Here is a 19,745-nt window from a genome sequence, read left to right on the forward strand (position 1 = left end):
CTAAAATTATCCCATTTGTTCTAGTGTGTTACTGCAATTAATTATATAACATACTTCAATTCCATCGGACAGTACAGGGTCAAACAGGCTGTCCAGATAGCGGTCCATGCCTCTCCGTGGCTCAAAATCTGTTGATAGAACAGGAGGATGATTCATGCTTGATTCCATTTCAAATCACTGGCTTGTCAAATGTTTGCTCAAACATGTACCCAGGCCATCGGTGCCGGGTATGGTGGAGGAGAGGACATCGTTAGACAGGTCAAATCCACCACCCAACAGGCTTCTGTAAAACAATACAGCATAAACACCATTTGAGATAAAACCCTCTGAACGTGCAGTCGTAGATGAAAGCATTTGCTTCACTAAAGACAAACAATATCAGCAACATGTAAATGAGTGTTTAGCCGCCGGGAATAATACATTTTCATATATTACATTATTACTTTGCTAATTAATGTGTCATGCATAAGTAACAGTTAAATGTTGAAGTAGGCTGAGGCCGTGTATGTTTTAAATATTCATGTATTATTTAACGTTTTGCTGCAAGGTCCCAAAGGTGGGTCAGAAACAAGATTTTCAATTAAGGTTGTGCAAATTAGCTTGAAGAATTACTGCTATGAACACCGCAGAGGTTTCAAGATTAGATCATCTGCAGAAATGTAATTGCCTGTGGATACTTAATATTTGTGAAGAATTTTGAAGCAGCATTTTATAAGCTGTGTCGATACAAACTAGAGTTGAGACAGCCTCATTATTTTGATGGCTGTCCTGTTAAGGTTTGTTTCTGTCTCACATGCTGGCATTGGGCCGCACTCTGGTGGGTTCCTGAGCAGAGATGATAAAGTAGCTGCTGCGTTTAGGGAAGTCAGCAGGAAGCTCCAGGTCTGACATTAGATCCAGCACATAGTCAGAGCCCTCCAGCTCCACCCACTGAGCCGTCTCCTTCAGTAACACAGACCAGCCTCGACGGCCTTCCAACACTCCCCTGCACACAAAAAACAAAGCGATGCACGCAAATTTATCTTCCAAATACATGGTGATAAAGATCAAAAGTTAAAACATACCTGTGCTGTAGAATGTCTTTGGCCATTTCTTCGCCTGTCGTCCAGGAATGCACCGGACACAGGAATGACACACCTGCAGGAGGGAAAATATACTGTAAATGATGACGGTAGAACATAAGTGTATGTGTGTGTGCTCACCATCAAAGCAGTATATGTGAAGAACAGTGGTAGCCCTCTTGCGATTGGCAGTCCACTCCAGCAGACAGGGGGGATAAGTCCGAACATACTCCGGCCCGACGTTCAAGCGCTGTAGAGCCTGAATGAGCCGATGCTGACAGACACAGTTGTAGTCCTCGGGACCATAGTCGGACACAAACCTACAAGAAGCACAACAAGCACCCTTCTGCAATAATATCAACATAACAGATATTGTCAAACCAGTAGGTAAAATATGACAGTAATGTTATAATCATGACTAATATTATTAATAATGACTGAGGTTGTTACTTCAGCAAGAATTTGGCCATCCGTTGTGAAGGCAGGAAGGTGGAGAGACAGGAGGAGAGAAGTAGCCAACCACGCTCTGAGTTCAAAATGTTAGGATTTCTCCACACCTGACAGGGAAAATGAGGAAATAACTGTTCCAGAAATAATGTTGCTTTTTCCATTTAGTTCCAGAGGCAACTGCAACAGTCTCACCTGATTGGCTACCTGAGCCAGAATCTCATCTCGCAGCTGCGGGTTAGAAAGTCCCTTCTGGATGATGTAGTTCCCAAACAAGTTCTCCTGAGCCCCATTCAAGTCAGGATCACCCATAAATCTCATAATCTATCACAAACAAAGACATTTACATCAACACTGTATTATAATACAGTGTTGATGTATCTCACTGCGAGTGAAAGAATCGTGTTTCAATTTATATCTATCCATCTGTGTCTGTCTATCTATCCATCCCTCCATCATCATCCATCCATCCATCCATCCATCCATCCATCCATCCATCCATCTATCCATCCCTCCATCATCCATCCATCCATCCACCATTCATCCGAGTGGAGATATAATCTCTCCACCTGGACCTGGGCCTTCCCTGAGGTCTCCTTCCCGCCTGGAACACCTCCCTAGGAGGGTGCCTTGTTGGCTTCCTCACCAGGCACCCGAACCACATCAACTTTTCTATCCTCGGGAGCAGCAGTTCTATTCTGAGTCCCTCCTGAATGTCGAAGCTTCTCATCCTATCTCTAAGCAAAGCCCCAGCCAACTTGCAGAGAAAACCCATGTCAGCCACTTGTATCTGTGACCTTGTTCTTATGGAAGAGGGTAAGAATGAAGATCAAGAGCTTTGCCTTCTGGCTCAGCTCCCTCTTCATCCAAAGGGTGATTAAACTACAGCTGATGTTTATTTGCTGATGTCTGGTGTGGTTTCCAGCAGTGTTATGCCACATGTACCAAACTGAAGGTGTTCACAGCTCCTTGTTTCTGCTCGTCATCCATCCGAATGAGCGAACTCTCCAGTGGGGCTGTCAGCATTCCAAACAACGGCTCCTGCAACACACAGTTAGTAATTACTCAGACGCGGCCGTTAGTAGTAGTGGATGAACTTCCCCAGGGGTGTCCTTTTATTTGTGTGTTGATGATGTGTCACAGGTAGCCATGTTCAGTGTATGTGCTTTGGGTGTTTACCCTAAATATGGCCCGGATGTAGTGTGTCATGAGGTAGTTGTTGATATCCAGGGGCAGGGTGAGCTGAGGGTCAACCTGAACTGTCGGCGCTTGGACCACTGCCAAGCAATCTGAATGCAGCTCTTCACCACCTTCGCACCCACACATACACACACACACAAACAAAAAAGAAGCCTGATGACATCACAGAGCACTGACGGGTCACGGAAGAGCAGTTGTCGCAGTGTGTACTAGTGAGGGCACCTGAGGCAGCATGTAGCAGTGCTGCCAGCTCAGCAGGGATGGGCAGCGTTGTCACATTAACCACCTCTCTGTTCATGCGATCCTACACACAGACACACACTTGGATTACACACTGATGTTACTTAAATTGCCCTTTCAGACACTTGTCACTGACCTCCTCTGCCTTTCTTAGCGGCTCCACCACTGTCTGACAGGAAGACAAAAGCAACACACATCATTTTTCATTTCTTTGCTCTAAAGGCAATTGTTTGTTCATTCACATGGACATATACACAGCATGCATACCCTCATGTAACGCTGGAAGACGGTGATGAGCAGCACTGGGGAGCGAAACCTGATGAGGCACTTTCTCCTCAAAGCAAACTTTTTTCTGTTGGGAGGAAAGAGAAAGATGGTCGTTCTCAGAGATGCATTTAAAGGGAAATGGTCAAATGTAAACACCCACCAGGTAACATACAAAGATCTGTCATGAAAGATTCATGGATGTTTTACTTTTCTTGTTTGACACTTTACTGCAGCATCGATCAGTGCAACTGAAACTGTTAATCACACTTACAGAGGGAGTTTTTGGCCATTTCTCTAAATTCATCAAAGCATGACAGACATTCTCTGAAAATTCCATTGAAGGTTCAAAATGACCTTGAGGTTACGGCCCTTCGAGCATCCTCATCAGGCAAGGACATTAATTTTAACACATTCAAATAAATTGCTAATCAGCATTGTGGGTCCAGGTTCGGGGGGATCGCCATTGGTCGAGGAATCCATCATCTCTGATGGATTAGCAAGTCACGAGCCCTTCAGCTCACTCAGCTTTCACCAAGGACTAAAGATGCAGAATGTCTTATAAGGTTTGCTCTGTTCTATTTGGCTGTCTAAAACCAAACAAACAATAGCTGGAGGCTAAAACTCACCTTAAAGCAAAAATGTGATGAAAGAAAACAGATATTTGAGAAGAGTATTTTTGAATAGTCCTTGCAAGTTTTGAAATTCAATTAAAGGAAGACAAATAATTTCTTCCATAATTTAAATCATCACGTTGACAGATTTATTCTTGATAGTTAAAGAATCTATCTTCTTAAACCTTTCTTGAGCAATCTGGTCAAATGTGACATGAATGTGTAACAATAAAACTGTAATGTGTATGGAAACAAAATGATGCCACCTTTATGGGCAACAGTCTGGTGAAAGCTTACCTTTCTATGTAGCCTCTGCTGCGAGCTTCGAACATGATCACGCGTCGGCGAAACCGAGTAAAGTTCTTCCGAACAAAATACATGCGCGCGTATCTCTGCAGTGTGAGGGCAGCGATGCTCAGCAAGCGGTCCCGCTTACCCTCCAACAGCAGATACAGCTCTTCTTTTAGGAATATCTAGCAAACACACACACACACACACAAACACACACACACACACACACACAATAGTGGGCAAATCTTTCTAAAATGCCTATTGATTCTGTACATGCGTGCTGAGAGGACACACCTTACTGACTCCCAGCTGATAGGAACCGCTCTTGACCGGCCCGAGTTTGTGAAGCATTTTAACACAGTTTTCACCATCTGCAGGAGGAAGATCCTTCAGACAGAGCAGGCCTTTATACCTGTGGGTCCAAAAATGAATCCACAATGAAAATCCAATAGTAAATCTTTACAATAGAGAAGACCAAACAATGTTTAATATGATTCCACACTTTAGAGCTTTTGTTCTGTCTTTGTTTTAACTTGGATGAAAATCATTTGCAGTCAGCAGCTGTCTGAAGTCATCAAACCCTCCCTGGAGATGAGTTACTAGACTGCAAGTGCAGCTGATTTGTGTTACTTTCTTTCACTCTATCTTCAGTTTGTTCTTTAGTGTATACAAAGCAGATCTATTGGGTTGACTGACATTTGCATTTCTCCAAGGAATATTCAACATCTTAGACTTGTGAACCTATTGGGATCCTCTTTGGCTCATTCGCCTCCTCCTTCTCCAGGGAGTTGGTATTTTATTAATGTTATTACCCTAGTCAAAATATAATTTGGACTTTCTGTTGTTGTGTGTTCTGCTTCTGCTACTCTCCTGAAAGTGGAGCAACGAATACCAGATTGGAACAGGCAGACATTGCTGTAAATTGTGAAATGGAAAGATAAGCAGTTCAATTAGAGCTAACATTTCTCTTCAGTCATACCTGATGTGTTACTAACCTTGATAAAAAGGCTTGGAAAAGGAACCTGGCTGGATAACCCTCCTTCCTGATCTGGATGGTCTCCATGATACCACAGTAGCGTAGCTGTGTGCTAACCAGCTCCATATCAAATGCCCCTGGCTCCTACATACATTTGTAAATGAATAAAACATTATACATTAGTTAGCATCTTAAAAATCCATGGCAAACCTGCGCACACCAAATATATAAAATATACCTTAAGATGGTTTGGCTTGATGCATCGCACAAAATAAGGGCTACACCTGTTGACAGTAAAAATGGATGGATAAATATGGTCAAAATGAGCAGTCCAGAGCTCAGAACACACCACAAATCTTTCTGCTTTCTTTCCAAGCAGGAAGCAGAAAAAGAAGCACCGTCTCCCAGTGGCAGTTACACACATATCCCAATTTATTCTCATTTATGTGTATGTGTAAAAACCATCAGAAAAGCTCCTGAGTCCTCTGATTGCATTTCTACGAGACAGATTAAGCGTATGGTGCTTAACAACATCAATCTTCCCAAGATAAATGATCCAAACAGTAGCAACAGAGGGGCTTACAAGATTTAAACTCGTTAGTCCACTGGTACACTGAGATGTAATCGATGTTTAGAGACCGTTGTTTGCAGCAAACAAGCCATGATGAGTCATCAATAGATTCACTTTATATAGCTTAAGGGTTCATGTCCACAGCAGCAATTAAGCCCACAGTTCCAATTAATCTGCAATGTGGACGAGCAAATCAGCTGGAAGGACAATAGAAATCATCCCATACAAGCTGGACTTCAATCGGTGTTGCGTCCAAACCTTTCCATTTTGTCGAGCAACTCCTGCAGGCTGGTTTGGAACTTCGCGCTGACGGTGTTGGCTTGATAACGACGGGCTGTGCTGCTGCGCCTCATGTTGGACCGCTGCTGAGACAGAGACTCGGAATGTTTTAAGAAGAGGCCGGATACCATCTGCAAACACAGTGACACAAAGAAACACAAGGCAGGAAGAATATCAGTCAGCCCAAAATACACCATTAAAAAGTACCAGATTTAGCACGACCTCATTCTTGTTAGCTGCAACAAATGCGTTACATAGATGAGTGAGTCCTTACATGGTCAAACCATTGGTCTAATTAACTGTACCTAAGTTTTTATAATTATTGAGGGGAGATCATGAAGAACAGTCGTCTTAAATCTTATATTGGAGTAAAACAGGGTAAAACAAATACAGATAATTTAAGAAATTTTCTTTTCATATAAAAATGATGTCTTACTTTGTTCTTGCTCTGAATGAAGAGGTCTAAGACATCCTGACGGACCATGTCGAAGTTCTTATCCAAGAATTTGTGCACCTGTACCAGAAATTTATTAAAACCAATTCAAGAGTGAACAGATTAACATCTGCAGCTTTTGAGAAAGAAAAGCACCTGATATGTGACTTTCCCAGCATAGTGTTTCAGGGTGAACTCTGGCAGTGGCATCTTTGGCCTGACATAGAGTGGCTCGTTTGCATGATGATAGTGGCATTTCTGAAGGAAGGTGTGATCTGTTGCCTGGCAATAATAAGAAGATATATAGGCTGATGAAGTTGATACCAGCACATGTTGCCTGTGTGTTTAGCAGATAGCCTCGGGCATTAACTCATGTAATGCAATGTTCAAATTTCACTTAATGGATTGGAGAAAATCCATAGCATGTTGCTACCATCTCAGCTGGATATGGAGCCTCAGGAAAATGATAACAGCAGCAGGGCGGGAATTAAGTCAGTGTGTGTGATAGCTCTGTATTGATTTGCTGTAAAGCACTTTAGAGGTTTATAAGAAATCCAATAACTGAAATGGGGGTATTTTTATGCCTGTGTTTTTTGGAGTGACTGTTTTTCCATTTATATCACCTCTGTTTTAAAGTTCGGTTTAATTAGCCAAGTGTGTACCTGTGGGAAATTACACTGGTCATCCAGTATCCGCAAAATCCCATGAGGTTTAGCTGCAATGAGATCAAGACAGGCCTGGTTGTGGCTAAAAGGCTGCTGCTGCCACTGGATCTGCTCCCGCATGTACTCCTCCTACACACAGAGCGCAAAAGTTCTGTTAATGAAAGCTTCTGTCATGGAACAATAAATGATCCTCCCTTAAACTTAAGGAGGTTTTTCAACTCATTTGTGGCCCCATTAAGCACATTTTGATGATTGGGCTTAGATTAAAACATTAAGATGTCACAACTTAAGCAGTTGTGCTGTACGTACAAAAATAAAGGAAACCTCATTTCAAAATGGGAGGGTTTAATATTTTAATGACATAATTAGAAGTCTAGCTACTAAATGCTGTGAATTCTCACCGTCAATTCCCTGTAAATAATTTAATAATGTGAAAAAGTTAATTTGTAATCCTCCCGACCTGCTCCTCCTGGAAGATGACCTTATTAAAGAAGAACTGCAACGTTTCATTGGCATAGTTGATGCACAGCTGCTCAAAGCTGTTCACTTGTAGGTCCTGGAGGGCAAAAGGAAGAGACAGTTCAGAACATGGGAGCGGGTAAACGCCACTTAATTGCATCAGGAACATGCAAGATCATTCCTTGGCTTGACCTCAAATCCATATATGTCCAATATGGAGATTGAAAGGGCTTCATTGCGTGGATAAACCCGTCCATTGACACGCTCTGTTAGCCAATTAAACAGCAGCGAGTACAGGATCTTGGCAACAGCATCTCTACGAGAAACACACAACAAGGTTTCTATGGAAACAGAATACTGGTTCCTATGGAAACAGAGGACATCTGAAAAATCTTTCTTGCAGCTCTAACATCCTTTGTCCTTATGTGCCTCCACAAAGATTAGAAGAGAATATTTAATCGTCTTGCTTCTCAGGCTCTTACTGTGATTTTAGGGATGGGGCACAATAATGGGGACAGTCTGCCAGACTGGCTTTGGTCTCCAGCACAAGTAGCTTGAGTAAAAGTAGTTTTGTCATTTCAACAGACACTATATTTTGACCTTGATCCGCAGTCTCACCTGGCATCCACAGCACTATCCACAGTGAGTGGAGTGAAGATCTTCTCCCTTACTGTATCCTGGAGGGATAAATGCATCAGTTATCTAACACCAACTACTACATTATGTAGTTTTAAATCATTTTTGTGTGGTACACACTGTTGTTTTGAATGTGACAGACTTCTGAAGTCCTTCGGGGGAAACTTGCAGCAGCTCGGCAACCACCCTGATCTCCTGTGCACTCACAACAGATGCCACCTCCTCACCCTCAGCCTGTACCCACATCCACAGAGACAGAGCCCCTCATTATTACATATCAATATCATCAAGCGTATCCTTTGGTTGTCACACAAACTGGACAAACTTTTTGTATCTAGTAACAGGTGGGTGCTTATGACAACTAAGACCTGATGTGGCTGGAAGTAGACGTTTCCCAGATGAAGGACAGAGGACAGCACCCTGTAGATGCTGGTTTGCTCCTCTGGAGTGAAACACAGGATGTCCATGGAATTCAACAGACGTCTAAAATCCTCTCCATCATCTTTTCCTTCTATGGTGCAATTGCCTCCCTATATTCAGGGAGACACACATACACACACTCACAATATTATGCCCTGAGACTGTTTAATCACTCCTCTAATTAAAAATTATCAACAACCTCTATTAATCAACAGCCCCAGGTTTTTTTACGGTGACTTAGCTCTTCACCCTCACACAGCCATAGAGGTCAGCACGGGACAGTTTATTTAATCATTGATGCTGATTGGGATTACCCCCACGGCAAATAAAAAGGCTCATTTTCAACCAGAGAGGGCAGTGAAGCACTACTTTTCAGCCAGCCGGTTGGTAAAATTCTACTTAGCTTTTAATATGTTTTAAAAATACATTGACATAAGAACTTTTTATCCAATGAGCACCTGGATAAAAACATTCTGACCTATTTTTGGGTAAACAGTAGTATAAAATAAACATCACGGTATTGACCAAAATCCAATGCAGAAACAGCAAGGTGCATATCCATTTTAGAAAAAGATCTGGAAATTACACCTCTCCCACCAGAATACAAAGGTCGCTTGCTCTTTATCCAGCAGTTTAATGGTTGTGCCATTAATCACTTTTTAGAATTAATAACTTAAGTCCAGTAAACTGACACATCATTTGTTAACATGACAGTAAAAATGATTAGAGTGTAATCTGTGGCTGTTGTGGGCAGAGAATTTCTGAAGACCACCTGATTCAGATAGTAGTAAGTCTCAGCTTCCTGCAGATAGAGTGGGTGCTTCTCATTTGGAGGAAGACCTGCCAACATCTCATAGAAAATGTGATAGTTCCGCTCTGATTTGGCCTGAGGATGAAAAGTAACAAGAAACATATATACATCAGGTATGATATGCATCATATGGATACACCATTTAAATGTTTTCTATATCATGTGGCATACGTATGTTTTCATGTATGTGCATATGCAGAAAAAACTAGTATGTATGCTGAGATGACAGAAATTTATGAACAAATATTAAGTTGGAATTTGTCTGTGTTTAGCTTCACCTGAAAGACAATGCGGGACTTTTCCAACAGGTACTGAGATGTTATGGCACCGCTGATTACACCCCTTGTAAATGACATATAGACACGGAGTCAGCGTTAAGTAACAGGTCATGCATGCGTAATGGGCTCCGATCTCTCTGACACAGTTCTACTAGATCAACTACTCATCGGCCTGTAATACTGAAACACAGAAGTCTTCACACCACTTAGCTCTTTCACACAAGTATGAGCAAAGAGTCGTCAACTTAATGGAATAATAGAATTTCTTATTACTCACTCCTCCATGAATATTTGTGTGTATTTGCCAAAGCGCGAAGAATTGTCATTGCGCACTGTTTTGGCATTCCCAAATGACTCTAACAGGGGGGTGGCCTCAAGTATCTGTGTCCAATCACAACAGAAACGTCTCCTTTAACTACGATACTGAGTGGAATGGCATCAAAATCTACAAGGGAACCGAGCTTACCTCAATCTGACGGGAGAAGACAGGAGAAGAAAAAGAGAGTTAAGGATTTTTTGGATTGTAGCATAGATGGTGTGCGTAAGCAAATATTTATATTATCAACAACTTTAATAAAATACTACCTGCTGCATGATGTTAGATTTGTGATGTATGGCTGTCAGATAGCGCATGATCAGTTTAGTTGCTTCGGTCTTTCCTGACCCACTTTCTCCACTGTGGTAGCACATAATCAGTAAAGACAAGTCTGTGCATGCTGTGATACAGTGGTCAGACATGGGACTAACAAAGTAACTCAAATAGCAGGATCCTCAAACAAATCTGGATGTAACATTGAACCAAGTAAAATGATACGATGCATCCAAACCAGGGTACCGGTAATTTAAAAATAAAATCCCACCTTATTATAATACACTGATCATTTTTGGCATCCATCATGGTGGTATAAGAGATATTTGCAATGGCAAAAAGATGACTGCAAGAGGACAAAACAAAAAAGCATTGTATGCATAAATATTGAGTGTATTTGTGCTTGAAGAAGAAGTGAAATCCATCACCCAAACTCTCCCCTAGCAACCAAACAAAGCAGAGAAACAGGAGCCTCTTAATAACACCTGAGAGTGTTGGCATTTACACCTTAAAACACACACTCAGATGCAGTTTAACAGTAGGATCACATAGAGCAATACACTCAGACACAAAGCAAATGTCAGGCAGAGAGCACCATATGTGAACACGCGCCCACACACACAGTTTTGACTCTTACGGAGGGTTGTCACTCAGGCTGCTGCTGGCATACTGAAGAACCATGTCTGTACCGTAAATGTTGAGCAACTTATATGGATTTACTGAAACAAGGATGCTGCCTATGTAGGTCTGAAAGTAGAGGGACAAAAAAGGAATGATGAGAAACTGCACCAGGCCATGGTCATGGTCATGGTCATGGTCATGGCAGGCATCAATAGAATCAAACATACATATATGAGTTCCTGGTCATAGCGCTTCTTCAGGTTCATCACAACTGTAGTCTCATTCAGCTCACTGAAGTCAAATACAGAAGAACTTAATGACACATTGACAGAAGATAAAAATTGTGTAGGACAAATTTATACATATATTTATTGTATGGAGAGGAAGTATTTTACATCCATGTATTTATTCTGTTAATGAATCCTCTTTAGTATCAAATGCAGGGGTGCATGCACATGAAGTGAGATTAATCTCACCATTTTGATAAAATGTGCATGTTCTTACACTTAATTCTCGGAATTCCTTCTGAAGGTGTTAAAGCCTACATGCCTGAGTTCTTGGTGGTGGTGGTTTTTAAGAGAGTCAAATGCTCTGGGCTAAAGTTCTTGTAAATCCATGAGCTACTTACGGCAGCTGTGTCATGTCCTCCATTCCCTCGGCCCAGCGCTTTGGCCTGTGGCATGCTGTTGGCATGCATATGATAGCGTAGACCTGGACATTCATGAAACATTCTTATTGATCAGTTCTGCCCTACATTGCTAAAGCTTGACAGTGCATATGAATAAATACATTACTTCACACCTTATCATACCAACTTTGACCAGGTACATTTTCTCTCTCCGGAGTCCATTCAGTGTCCTCTGGCTGTCCATCTACAGCTCTGGAGGTGGGTGTATATCCTCCTAATACCCCATCCTCTCTGTACATGGACCACTTTGACAGATTCTGGACTGTCCCATGTGGCAAAACTCTCTCAGCTGACCAAATGTCATCTCCCCCAACCCCCTCTCCCTGAGCACTCCTGGCCCAGTGCCCTGAGCGTGGTCCATAGGGAGGAACTACTGCATAACGATTATCCTCACCCTGAAGGCCCATTGGCACCCTGTATGAGGCATACCGGAGATGCTGGTTTTGAATGGCATCAGATAGATTTGGGTTGTGGAACCGACGCACAAGAAGAGAGTCCTCCGGTAGCCTGTGGAAACAAGAATTCTTTACTTGATGTTCGGCTTTTCACACTTTCTACAAGACCATTCTCCTTTTTTAGTTTCTACTTAACGCATGTTTAAGTTTTCTACCTGAAATTTACAGCTTTAAGATCCTCCCTCTTCAGAGCCGATGCTATTTTGGGAGTGGAGGGTTTAGGTGCTCCTGTTAGGCCAGACGTTTTAGACAACTGGAAGGTACTTGAGGACCGCATTCCCTGGGTTTGTCTCAGAGCAGCAGCAAGGTTCGGAGAGGATGGCTTTTGGCCCGGAATAACCAGGGAACCATCCGGAAGCTGGTATGAGGCACCGCGAATGCTCTCATTCATAAGAGCCTGCGTAAAAAGACATCTGAGTTCTGGTGTTTTTATTTTTAAGAGTCTGGTTATCAAATACATGGAACCATGTTATTGATGAAATCAAGGTAATTATTGTAAAATTACTTTAGACAGCTGAGGGGTAACTGGCTTCCGTGGGTCGATGATGATAGTTCCATCAGGCAGAGTGTAGGACACAGTCTTTAGATAAGGGTTCTGCAGGGCAGCTAACAGGTTTGGGCTCTTTGGTTTATTTGGATCCACAATAACTGTTCCATCTGGAAGGGTGTATGATGCTCCTTTCAAAGCTGGATTACTGAGGGCCTAGATAATCAGAAAATGTTCATAATAAAGGATCAACAGTAGAGTAAAAAGAAAAAAATGAATGGTATTACATGTGGAGTGGATGTTAGTGAAAAACCTGAAGTTGACATACCTGGATTAGATTCGGTGAAATGGGTATATTGGGGTCATTGATCCCTTGTGGTAAGGTCAAGGAGGCATCTCGAAGAGCAGAGCTTTGAAGAACACTACCCAGGTTTGGAGAGGCAGGTTTTCGCGGATCTATTATAATAGTACCATCAGGGAGGGTGTAAGACGCGCTTTTCAGATATGGGTTCTGAAGTGCTGCATTCAGCGTTGGGGATTTCGGTTTCCGTGGGTCAATCACAATGGTGCCATCTGGGAGAGAATAGGAGGCTTCACGCAAAGCTGGATTATTCAGCACCTTGGCCAGGTTTGGGGAAACTGGTTGCTTAATGAGCCGAGGCGACACAGAAGAAAAATCATTAATCAACTTCAAGTTATTAAAAAACAACAGCAACAAACACAATAAAGGAATACAACAATGAAATGTATATTTAATGATAAAAATATAAACAAATCATGCTTACTTGCTCTCTAGGGTCTATGATGGTGCCATCAGGGAGTGTATATGAGGCAGTCTTGACATTCTGGTTCTGAAGAGCTTTATAAAGGCTGGGAGACATAGGCTTCTGAGGCAGATATGGGTCCTATGTTGAGGACAGCCAGGAAACATAAAGACATATAAAAGACATGTTCGCCTATCATGATTTCTAAGGTATTTTGAGGTTTTTTCATTACTACGTACTCTGACAACTGAGCCATCAGGCAAGATGTATGAGGCCCCACGTATCTGTTGATTTTGCAGCGCATTGCTAAGCATCGGGGAGGTACATGAATCTGCATATGGTGACACCAAGGTCCCGTCTGGGAGCCGGTACGATGCCTGCATGACCTGCGGGTTTTGTATAGCCCTTCCCAATGTAGGTGAAGATGGGGGCTGAGGTCCGTACGGCGTGCGTCGGATTTGGATGGGTGTCTGATAAGATGCATAGCGTAGGTTTGGATTTTTCTGAAGAGCACTGTGAACCTGAGGTCCAGCCGGTGCATAAGGATTATGTCGTTGCATCAAAGGGGATCTTAAAGCTGTGACATTGTGCAAACTAGACCTGTTGTGTAAAGCATCATGAAGCAATGGGGCTGGGCCAGGCTCTGATATATGATCATATGGAGTAACTACAGTTGGTCCATACGGTGAATGAAGCTGGGGAGTTGGAAAAGAAGACACACCTCTTAACGCCTGGCCATGACTCATTGCACCAGACAGCAATGGAGAAGAAGGTACTGATGGAGCGTATGGGGATTGGGGCCTTGAAAGAGGAGATGCATATGAGGCTCCTCGAACTGCTTGATTTTGGAGAGCGCCAGACAGCATCGGATAACTAGGTGGCATAGGCTGTTGATGTGAAGACATCGGCCCTGGCAGGGACTCAACATAGGACGCATCTTGAATGGCCTGGTTTTGCATTGCAACAGAAATGGAAGGCGATGAAGCCGTATAAGGTGCTCCATATTCTGTAGCCATCTCATTCATGCCCACTTGCTCTGGGCTGAGGCCAGTCGTGTACGAGGCCCGTCGGATGGCCTCATTCTGCAAAGCATTAGATAATATGGGAGAAGAGGGCACAAAACCCTGATGCAAAGGTTCAGAGTAAGGATCATTAATAACAGGTAGGTGGGCAACTCGAGGGGGCAAGAGAGGGGAGGGAGGAAGAGAAAACTGAGGAGAAAAGCGTGGGGATGCTGGGCGGGACATGTGTTTAAGAGAAAGCTGTGGACTAGTGGGTGACTTTCTTCCAAGAGACTGTTGGGCCATAAGGGGACGTCCTCTACCTACAGGTCGATGAGGGAATCGTCCAGATTCCTTTCGTCCTAAGGGAGTACGGCGGACCACTTCAGGAGAGTGAAAAGGAGAGGAATGAAGGGAGTCCACTGTGAGAACAGAAGACCTGTTACTTCTTATCGAGGAGGGCCGAAATGGGCGCACATTTTGGGTGGGTGGAGGCACTGGTCGCCCACGAAGGCCCATAGGCGAGGGTCTAACGGTACCTAATGGAACATTTCCCCCCATCCTAGGCCTGGCTAGTGGTGTGGGTTCCCTGAGCAATCTTGTTGAACGTCGAGAGAGTGTAGGAGATGATAGGGAAGGACGAGTGCCTGCTGGGGACATACTGCGATGAGATGGGGAGGGAGAGGGAGATTGTCTTCTGTTGAGCTGTGGAGAGAGGGGGGGAGATATATGACCAGGAGAGTGGGGTGAGGAACTTTGAGCATTTGTTTTTCTCCCTCCAAATGGACTTCGGATGGAATTGACAGAGGGGGGAGGACTTTGCCTCCTCATGGATGCACGGGGTGAGGAGGGTGGAGAGCGCTGTCTCATTGAAGCTCTTGGTGAGTTTGGAGAACTTCTTCGTATCACGGATGCACGAGGAGAATGAGGAGGTGAGGTTCCTCGAGTAAGAGAAGGTGACCTTTGAGGCTGCATTCTGGGATGAGGAAAGTGGGAGGCTACAGGGGAGGAAGGAGATGAGATCTGTCTTGAAATAACAGAAGGAGGTCTTTGGGAGGTTCTTCTCATAGATGGTTGCGGTGATGGGCTGTGTCTCCGTGGAAGTACTGGAGAAGCTACTGGAGAACTTATGGCAGAGGGATGACGCATTATCTGTGGAGACGGCATGATGACGGAGTGCCTGGATGGGGTTGGAGAATGTTGCATGCGTCGTGTTGGAACCGGAGACATACTGGCTTGCTTAATAATCATGGCAGTTGGAGTTGGGACTGAAACTGGACCAAAACCGTGTTGCTGCTGTTGCATCATCTGATCAGCCAGCATTTGTTGCTGGAAAATGAAAAAAATACAAAAACACAGTTGAGTGAGTGCATTTTTGAAAATGGTGTAGCAGTTTTAAAAATTAGAATGACTCTCCACTGCGCCATTTAGATCCAAATTCTTAAATCAGAGACACATCTTTGAGAAATTACCTGTGGTAAATTAAATGGCATGGCCGCCATCTGTTGTGGCAACATCATCTGCTCTTGTGTCGACATCATTTGTTGTGACATCATCTCTTGCTGTAGGGGTAACATTTGCTGTGTCGTTATCTGTTGCTGTGGTGACATCACTGGCTGGGTCATTACCTGTTGTTGTGGTGACATCACTGGCTGGGTCATTACCTGTTGCTGTGGTGACATCACTGGCTGGGTCAATATCTGTTGCTGTGGTAACATTGTATGTTGGGGCATTATCTGCTGTTGCGGGAACAGCTGTTGCTGTGGTGACAGAATCTGTGATGGCATCATCTGATTAGACATATTATTCTCCTGTTGTGGCATCATCATTTGCTGGGATAACATCATTTGTTGCTGTGGCGACAGCATTTGGGGCGAAACCATTAGGTCTGGTGGTGGAAAAATAGCTTGCTGTTGAGAAATCATTTGCTCCTGAGGAGTTATTATGTGGTGTTGTGCTGACATTGCCATTTGCTGCTGTAATAAGATTTCATTAACAGACTGATCCGGGACAAGAGGAATCTGGTCTTCATACTGAATTTCAGACATGTCTTCAAATTCTGGATCAGGCGGAAGAGTAGGTGGAGGGGGAAGGGTTACATCTAGACGCTCTTTACCGAACAGGCGCACTTGAGGTCTAGGAACTCTAAAAGCCATCTCACCTCCCTGAATGACATTTATGTTGTCCCGATATTGCTCTAACTGGGCTACATTCTGGTCCTCATATAGCCCTTGTATATGATCCATCCCTTGTCCTACGAACCCATAGACCTGCTGGCCACCAGTTGGGAATGAAGTGACCTGCTGAGGGATGTAATCTTGATAAGGCATGGCACCATCGCTATAAATAAGCTGATAGTCTGGTGGAAGTCCCTCTTGCATTACCATATGTTCACCATAGTGGTTCTCATAAAAGGCTGCATGGCCATGATCATAGTAAACACCTTGGTTGTTGTCGTAATAGCCTTCAGCATAGGGGTCAAGCAAACCGTTAACCTCCTCTCCATAAATATGCTCATCGCCCATTTGTGCGTAGTAGTCTAGACCCTCATCCCCATATATTTCCATTGCTTGTTGTTGCCGGTACCCATAATCAGCCTCCTGCTGGTTTCTATAGTAGCCGTTAGCAATTTGATGTGGATTATAGTAGTCTTCTATTCCTTCATTGTAAAGACCCCCTTCATAATATTCTGCATTCGGATCATAGAGGCCTTCTGCTTCATAATACTCCTGGTCTTGATAGCTGAGTCCTCCTACATCATTTTCATAATAACCAAACTGACCCTGGTTTCCATATGCTACATTTGCCTCATGTTCATAAGCCCCATAACCATCATGATGACCTCTGTAACCTGTCTGGTCAACTAAATATTGCTGGTCGTATCCAAACACCCCCTCCTCATGATCATAACCATTATTATTGTAACCACGGAGATTATGCCTGGAGCTGGCTTGTCGGCTGAGCCGTCTAGACCCACCAAAACCTGCGTTCCCTCGCATTTTAGTGGACAGGAAGCGTCGTGTTAGCCAGTTAGTTGCCGCGGCAGCCTTACCGAGCAACAGGCTTTTGCTCTTGAAGTCATTGGTTGACAACTTCCCATCTTTTCTTCCGAATAAGCCTTTGAAGAACCCCCCCTTCTTTTCACTTGTTTCTTTCACTCCTCCCAGACGGAGAAGCATATAGGTTGGCTTGTTCCCACCATTTGCTGCTGCCTTCTCTTTGGCCTCTTTTTCTTTCTTCCTCTTTTTGCTGGCCTTAAACCTCATCATAAATCGAGAAGTGTTCTTCAATATTGATTTGCGCCGTTTCTTCCTAGCAAGGTGTTTCCTTCTTTTCCCCAAACCCAGGAATAAACGGGATGTACTTTTCAGCTTCTTCCTGCTGTTTCTCCGCTTTTTGAATCCGGAAAACTTCATGAACATCCTGGACATGTTCTTCAGCCCCCTCTTTGGAAGTTCCTTTACAGGAATCACAGGGGCCTCTTCTTTCTTTTTAGCTTTCTTTTTCTTTGCATCAGTCTCAGATTTCTCCCCTTTGTGGTGTCGACCAGCTTTTTGCTTTTCCTCTTCATAGTCATCCTCCTCTTCCTCATCCTCTTCATCTTCCTCCTCTTCTTCTGAGTCTTCCATGTGTCTGGATTTTCTACCTTTCTTTTCTTTTGCTCCTTTGCCTCCTCCTCTCTTTCCTCGCCTGTCATCCTCTGATTCTTCCTCCTCGTCTTCCTCATCACTAAACTCTTCTTCCTCTTCTTCATCACTGAGGAGTTCCTCTTCCTCCTCATCAGACTCAATCTTCCTACCTTTCCCTTTTTTCCCATCATCTTTTCCCTTGGTTGGGTCTGATTTTCCCCTCTTCCCACCTTTCATATCATCCTTCCCCACTTTTCCACCTTTTCTATCATCCTTCCCCCCTTTCTTATCATCCTTTCCACCTTTTTTATCATCTTTCACTCCTTTCTTGTCATCTTTTCCACCTTTCTTATCATCTTTGCTTGGCTTTTTATCATCCTTCCCTTTCTTTTCCTCCTCTTTCTTTTTCTCCGGCTCAGGTTTTCCACCCTTTTTAGCATCTTTCTTTGGGTCTTTTTTGCCAGGCATTGTGTCAGGTTGCTAGGAGCGCACCATACCTTCTCTTCTGTGTCCAATGCTTTTAACCTTCAAATATAAGATTCACACACTGTGTCAGAGCCATCGCCGGATCATGTGAGCATGTTCACATTTTTGCAAACATAAAAATACAAAATATGAACACAAGCTGACTTTTCCGAGCTGAGTCTGTCTTGACACCATAAGCAGGTTCAGGATCAGTGTGAGGACAGGTCCACCTGGCCAAAGCACTTACACACTGCCAAAATCTGGTCCCCATGTAGGTCCCTGTCCACACATACATGGAGACATATCAACAAAGTTGACATAGGGACAGTTATTATATTTGAACCTGTGTGACCTGAACTTCGAACACAATAAATTTGAACTCTTTACTGAGGTCAAAGGGTTCAAGGTTGGGTGAGAGCTGAAACACTTCAAATCTAATTTTGTCTACTTCATCTCCCTCTGATTGTGAAACCACCCAGCTTGAATCATTTCCATGTTTGTTTTACTAATTTCCACACAGTGTGATCGTTATTGCATTTGTTTTCTGCGACTCTTTGTTGTCTGCAAATATGAAAGTACACAAACAGAACATGCAACTGTTGGAGTGAGACCCCCTCAGCAGCACAGCTTCTCCCCTGCTGGAGTATAACACATATCCTAAACTAACAGGCAAAATTTTAGTGAGTAAGTCAATCACAACACAGATCTCCATCATATTCACCTCTAGTCAATGATAATGAGCACAGAAGAGGTCATCAGAGTCTCTGGCTGTCTTCTAGTTTGCGGCGTCCTTGCAGGAGGTCTCTTATTCAACAGATTAAAAAAAAGTGAATAACTCCGGGACAAAGTCTTGAGGTCACACTTCCTCCATTGACCTACTCTGTCTTCTGTTACTCACTACAACTCATTCTCTCACTCAACACCCTTTTCTGCTCACACTGCCCTCCCAAGAGTGTTTCTGTGTGTATGTGTGTTGTCTGTGTGTGTGTGCAAGTGTCTATGTGAAAGAGAGAAGACGGATCCCTCTCCTTTTAGTGCGTACGCATGTGTGTGTGTTTGCATGCATTTGAGGAGTTCCTTGTGGCGGGTTCTAAGGAGTCTTAATTTGTCATGTGGCTCTACAGGTGAAACCCGAGATCTCTGGGAGGAGGGGAGGGGGCGGGGCATAAATAATACAAAAGGTTGAGGAAGAGATACAGATACAGGTAGATGAAGGAAAAAGAGACGTACATGAGATACGAAAGATAAGGATAATTGGCAGTAAAATGTCATTAAATCTTAAAATACTTGGATGAACAAATTTGCACCGCATCCCTTAGGTATAAAGTCAAAATGCAAGCAAATATTGCTCTGAATTTACTGAAGATGCTTGAATAAAAAAACAGTAAATGAGGTATTATC

At 43.4% G+C, this 19,745-nt stretch overlaps 1 protein-coding gene across 3 annotated transcripts in view; it reads right to left on the bottom strand.

The window, feature by feature from the left end:
* myo15ab (myosin XVAb) overlaps nucleotides 1-19,745 on the bottom strand; it is a 32,715-nt gene that overhangs the window by 11,835 nt on the left and 1,135 nt on the right. Inside the window, exons 2-44 of one of the 3 annotated variants that reach the window (XM_029850520.1) lie at nucleotides 19,066-19,148; nucleotides 18,510-18,623; nucleotides 15,723-18,404; nucleotides 13,489-15,579; nucleotides 13,271-13,390; nucleotides 12,814-13,131; nucleotides 12,504-12,701; nucleotides 12,154-12,395; nucleotides 11,657-12,050; nucleotides 11,484-11,566; nucleotides 11,083-11,146; nucleotides 10,872-10,981; nucleotides 10,506-10,580; nucleotides 10,231-10,321; nucleotides 10,112-10,117; nucleotides 9,923-10,026; nucleotides 9,646-9,709; nucleotides 9,329-9,442; nucleotides 8,505-8,666; nucleotides 8,257-8,370; nucleotides 8,119-8,177; nucleotides 7,693-7,816; nucleotides 7,502-7,597; nucleotides 7,039-7,170; nucleotides 6,533-6,658; nucleotides 6,380-6,457; nucleotides 5,923-6,074; nucleotides 5,332-5,377; nucleotides 5,113-5,237; nucleotides 4,412-4,529; nucleotides 4,124-4,299; nucleotides 3,216-3,300; nucleotides 3,085-3,117; nucleotides 2,931-3,012; nucleotides 2,688-2,818; nucleotides 2,454-2,549; nucleotides 1,704-1,832; nucleotides 1,512-1,618; nucleotides 1,203-1,381; nucleotides 1,065-1,137; nucleotides 794-985; nucleotides 210-283; nucleotides 55-128 (exon numbers count right to left, since the gene is read on the bottom strand). In XM_029850520.1, the coding sequence (XP_029706380.1) occupies nucleotides 55-128; nucleotides 210-283; nucleotides 794-985; nucleotides 1,065-1,137; nucleotides 1,203-1,381; nucleotides 1,512-1,618; nucleotides 1,704-1,832; nucleotides 2,454-2,549; nucleotides 2,688-2,818; nucleotides 2,931-3,012; nucleotides 3,085-3,117; nucleotides 3,216-3,300; nucleotides 4,124-4,299; nucleotides 4,412-4,529; nucleotides 5,113-5,237; nucleotides 5,332-5,377; nucleotides 5,923-6,074; nucleotides 6,380-6,457; nucleotides 6,533-6,658; nucleotides 7,039-7,170; nucleotides 7,502-7,597; nucleotides 7,693-7,816; nucleotides 8,119-8,177; nucleotides 8,257-8,370; nucleotides 8,505-8,666; nucleotides 9,329-9,442; nucleotides 9,646-9,709; nucleotides 9,923-10,026; nucleotides 10,112-10,117; nucleotides 10,231-10,321; nucleotides 10,506-10,580; nucleotides 10,872-10,981; nucleotides 11,083-11,146; nucleotides 11,484-11,566; nucleotides 11,657-12,050; nucleotides 12,154-12,395; nucleotides 12,504-12,701; nucleotides 12,814-13,131; nucleotides 13,271-13,390; nucleotides 13,489-15,579; nucleotides 15,723-18,347 (9,462 nt within the window). In that variant the 5' untranslated portion in view covers nucleotides 18,348-18,404; nucleotides 18,510-18,623; nucleotides 19,066-19,148. Of the gene's footprint in view, nucleotides 1-54; nucleotides 129-209; nucleotides 284-793; nucleotides 986-1,064; nucleotides 1,138-1,202; nucleotides 1,382-1,511; nucleotides 1,619-1,703; nucleotides 1,833-2,453; nucleotides 2,550-2,687; nucleotides 2,819-2,930; nucleotides 3,013-3,084; nucleotides 3,118-3,215; nucleotides 3,301-4,123; nucleotides 4,300-4,411; nucleotides 4,530-5,112; nucleotides 5,238-5,331; nucleotides 5,378-5,922; nucleotides 6,075-6,379; nucleotides 6,458-6,532; nucleotides 6,659-7,038; nucleotides 7,171-7,501; nucleotides 7,598-7,692; nucleotides 7,817-8,118; nucleotides 8,178-8,256; nucleotides 8,371-8,504; nucleotides 8,667-9,328; nucleotides 9,443-9,645; nucleotides 9,710-9,922; nucleotides 10,027-10,111; nucleotides 10,118-10,230; nucleotides 10,322-10,505; nucleotides 10,581-10,871; nucleotides 10,982-11,082; nucleotides 11,147-11,483; nucleotides 11,567-11,656; nucleotides 12,051-12,153; nucleotides 12,396-12,503; nucleotides 12,702-12,813; nucleotides 13,132-13,270; nucleotides 13,391-13,488; nucleotides 15,580-15,722; nucleotides 18,405-18,509; nucleotides 18,624-19,065; nucleotides 19,424-19,745 lie in introns of those variants that run through there. The other 2 variants (XM_029850521.1, XM_029850522.1) reach the window with 2 other exon arrangements.

This window comes from Takifugu rubripes, chromosome 17, assembly GCF_901000725.2.
Source record: "Takifugu rubripes chromosome 17, fTakRub1.2, whole genome shotgun sequence".
In the NCBI taxonomy this organism is placed as follows: domain Eukaryota; kingdom Metazoa; phylum Chordata; class Actinopteri; order Tetraodontiformes; family Tetraodontidae; genus Takifugu; species Takifugu rubripes.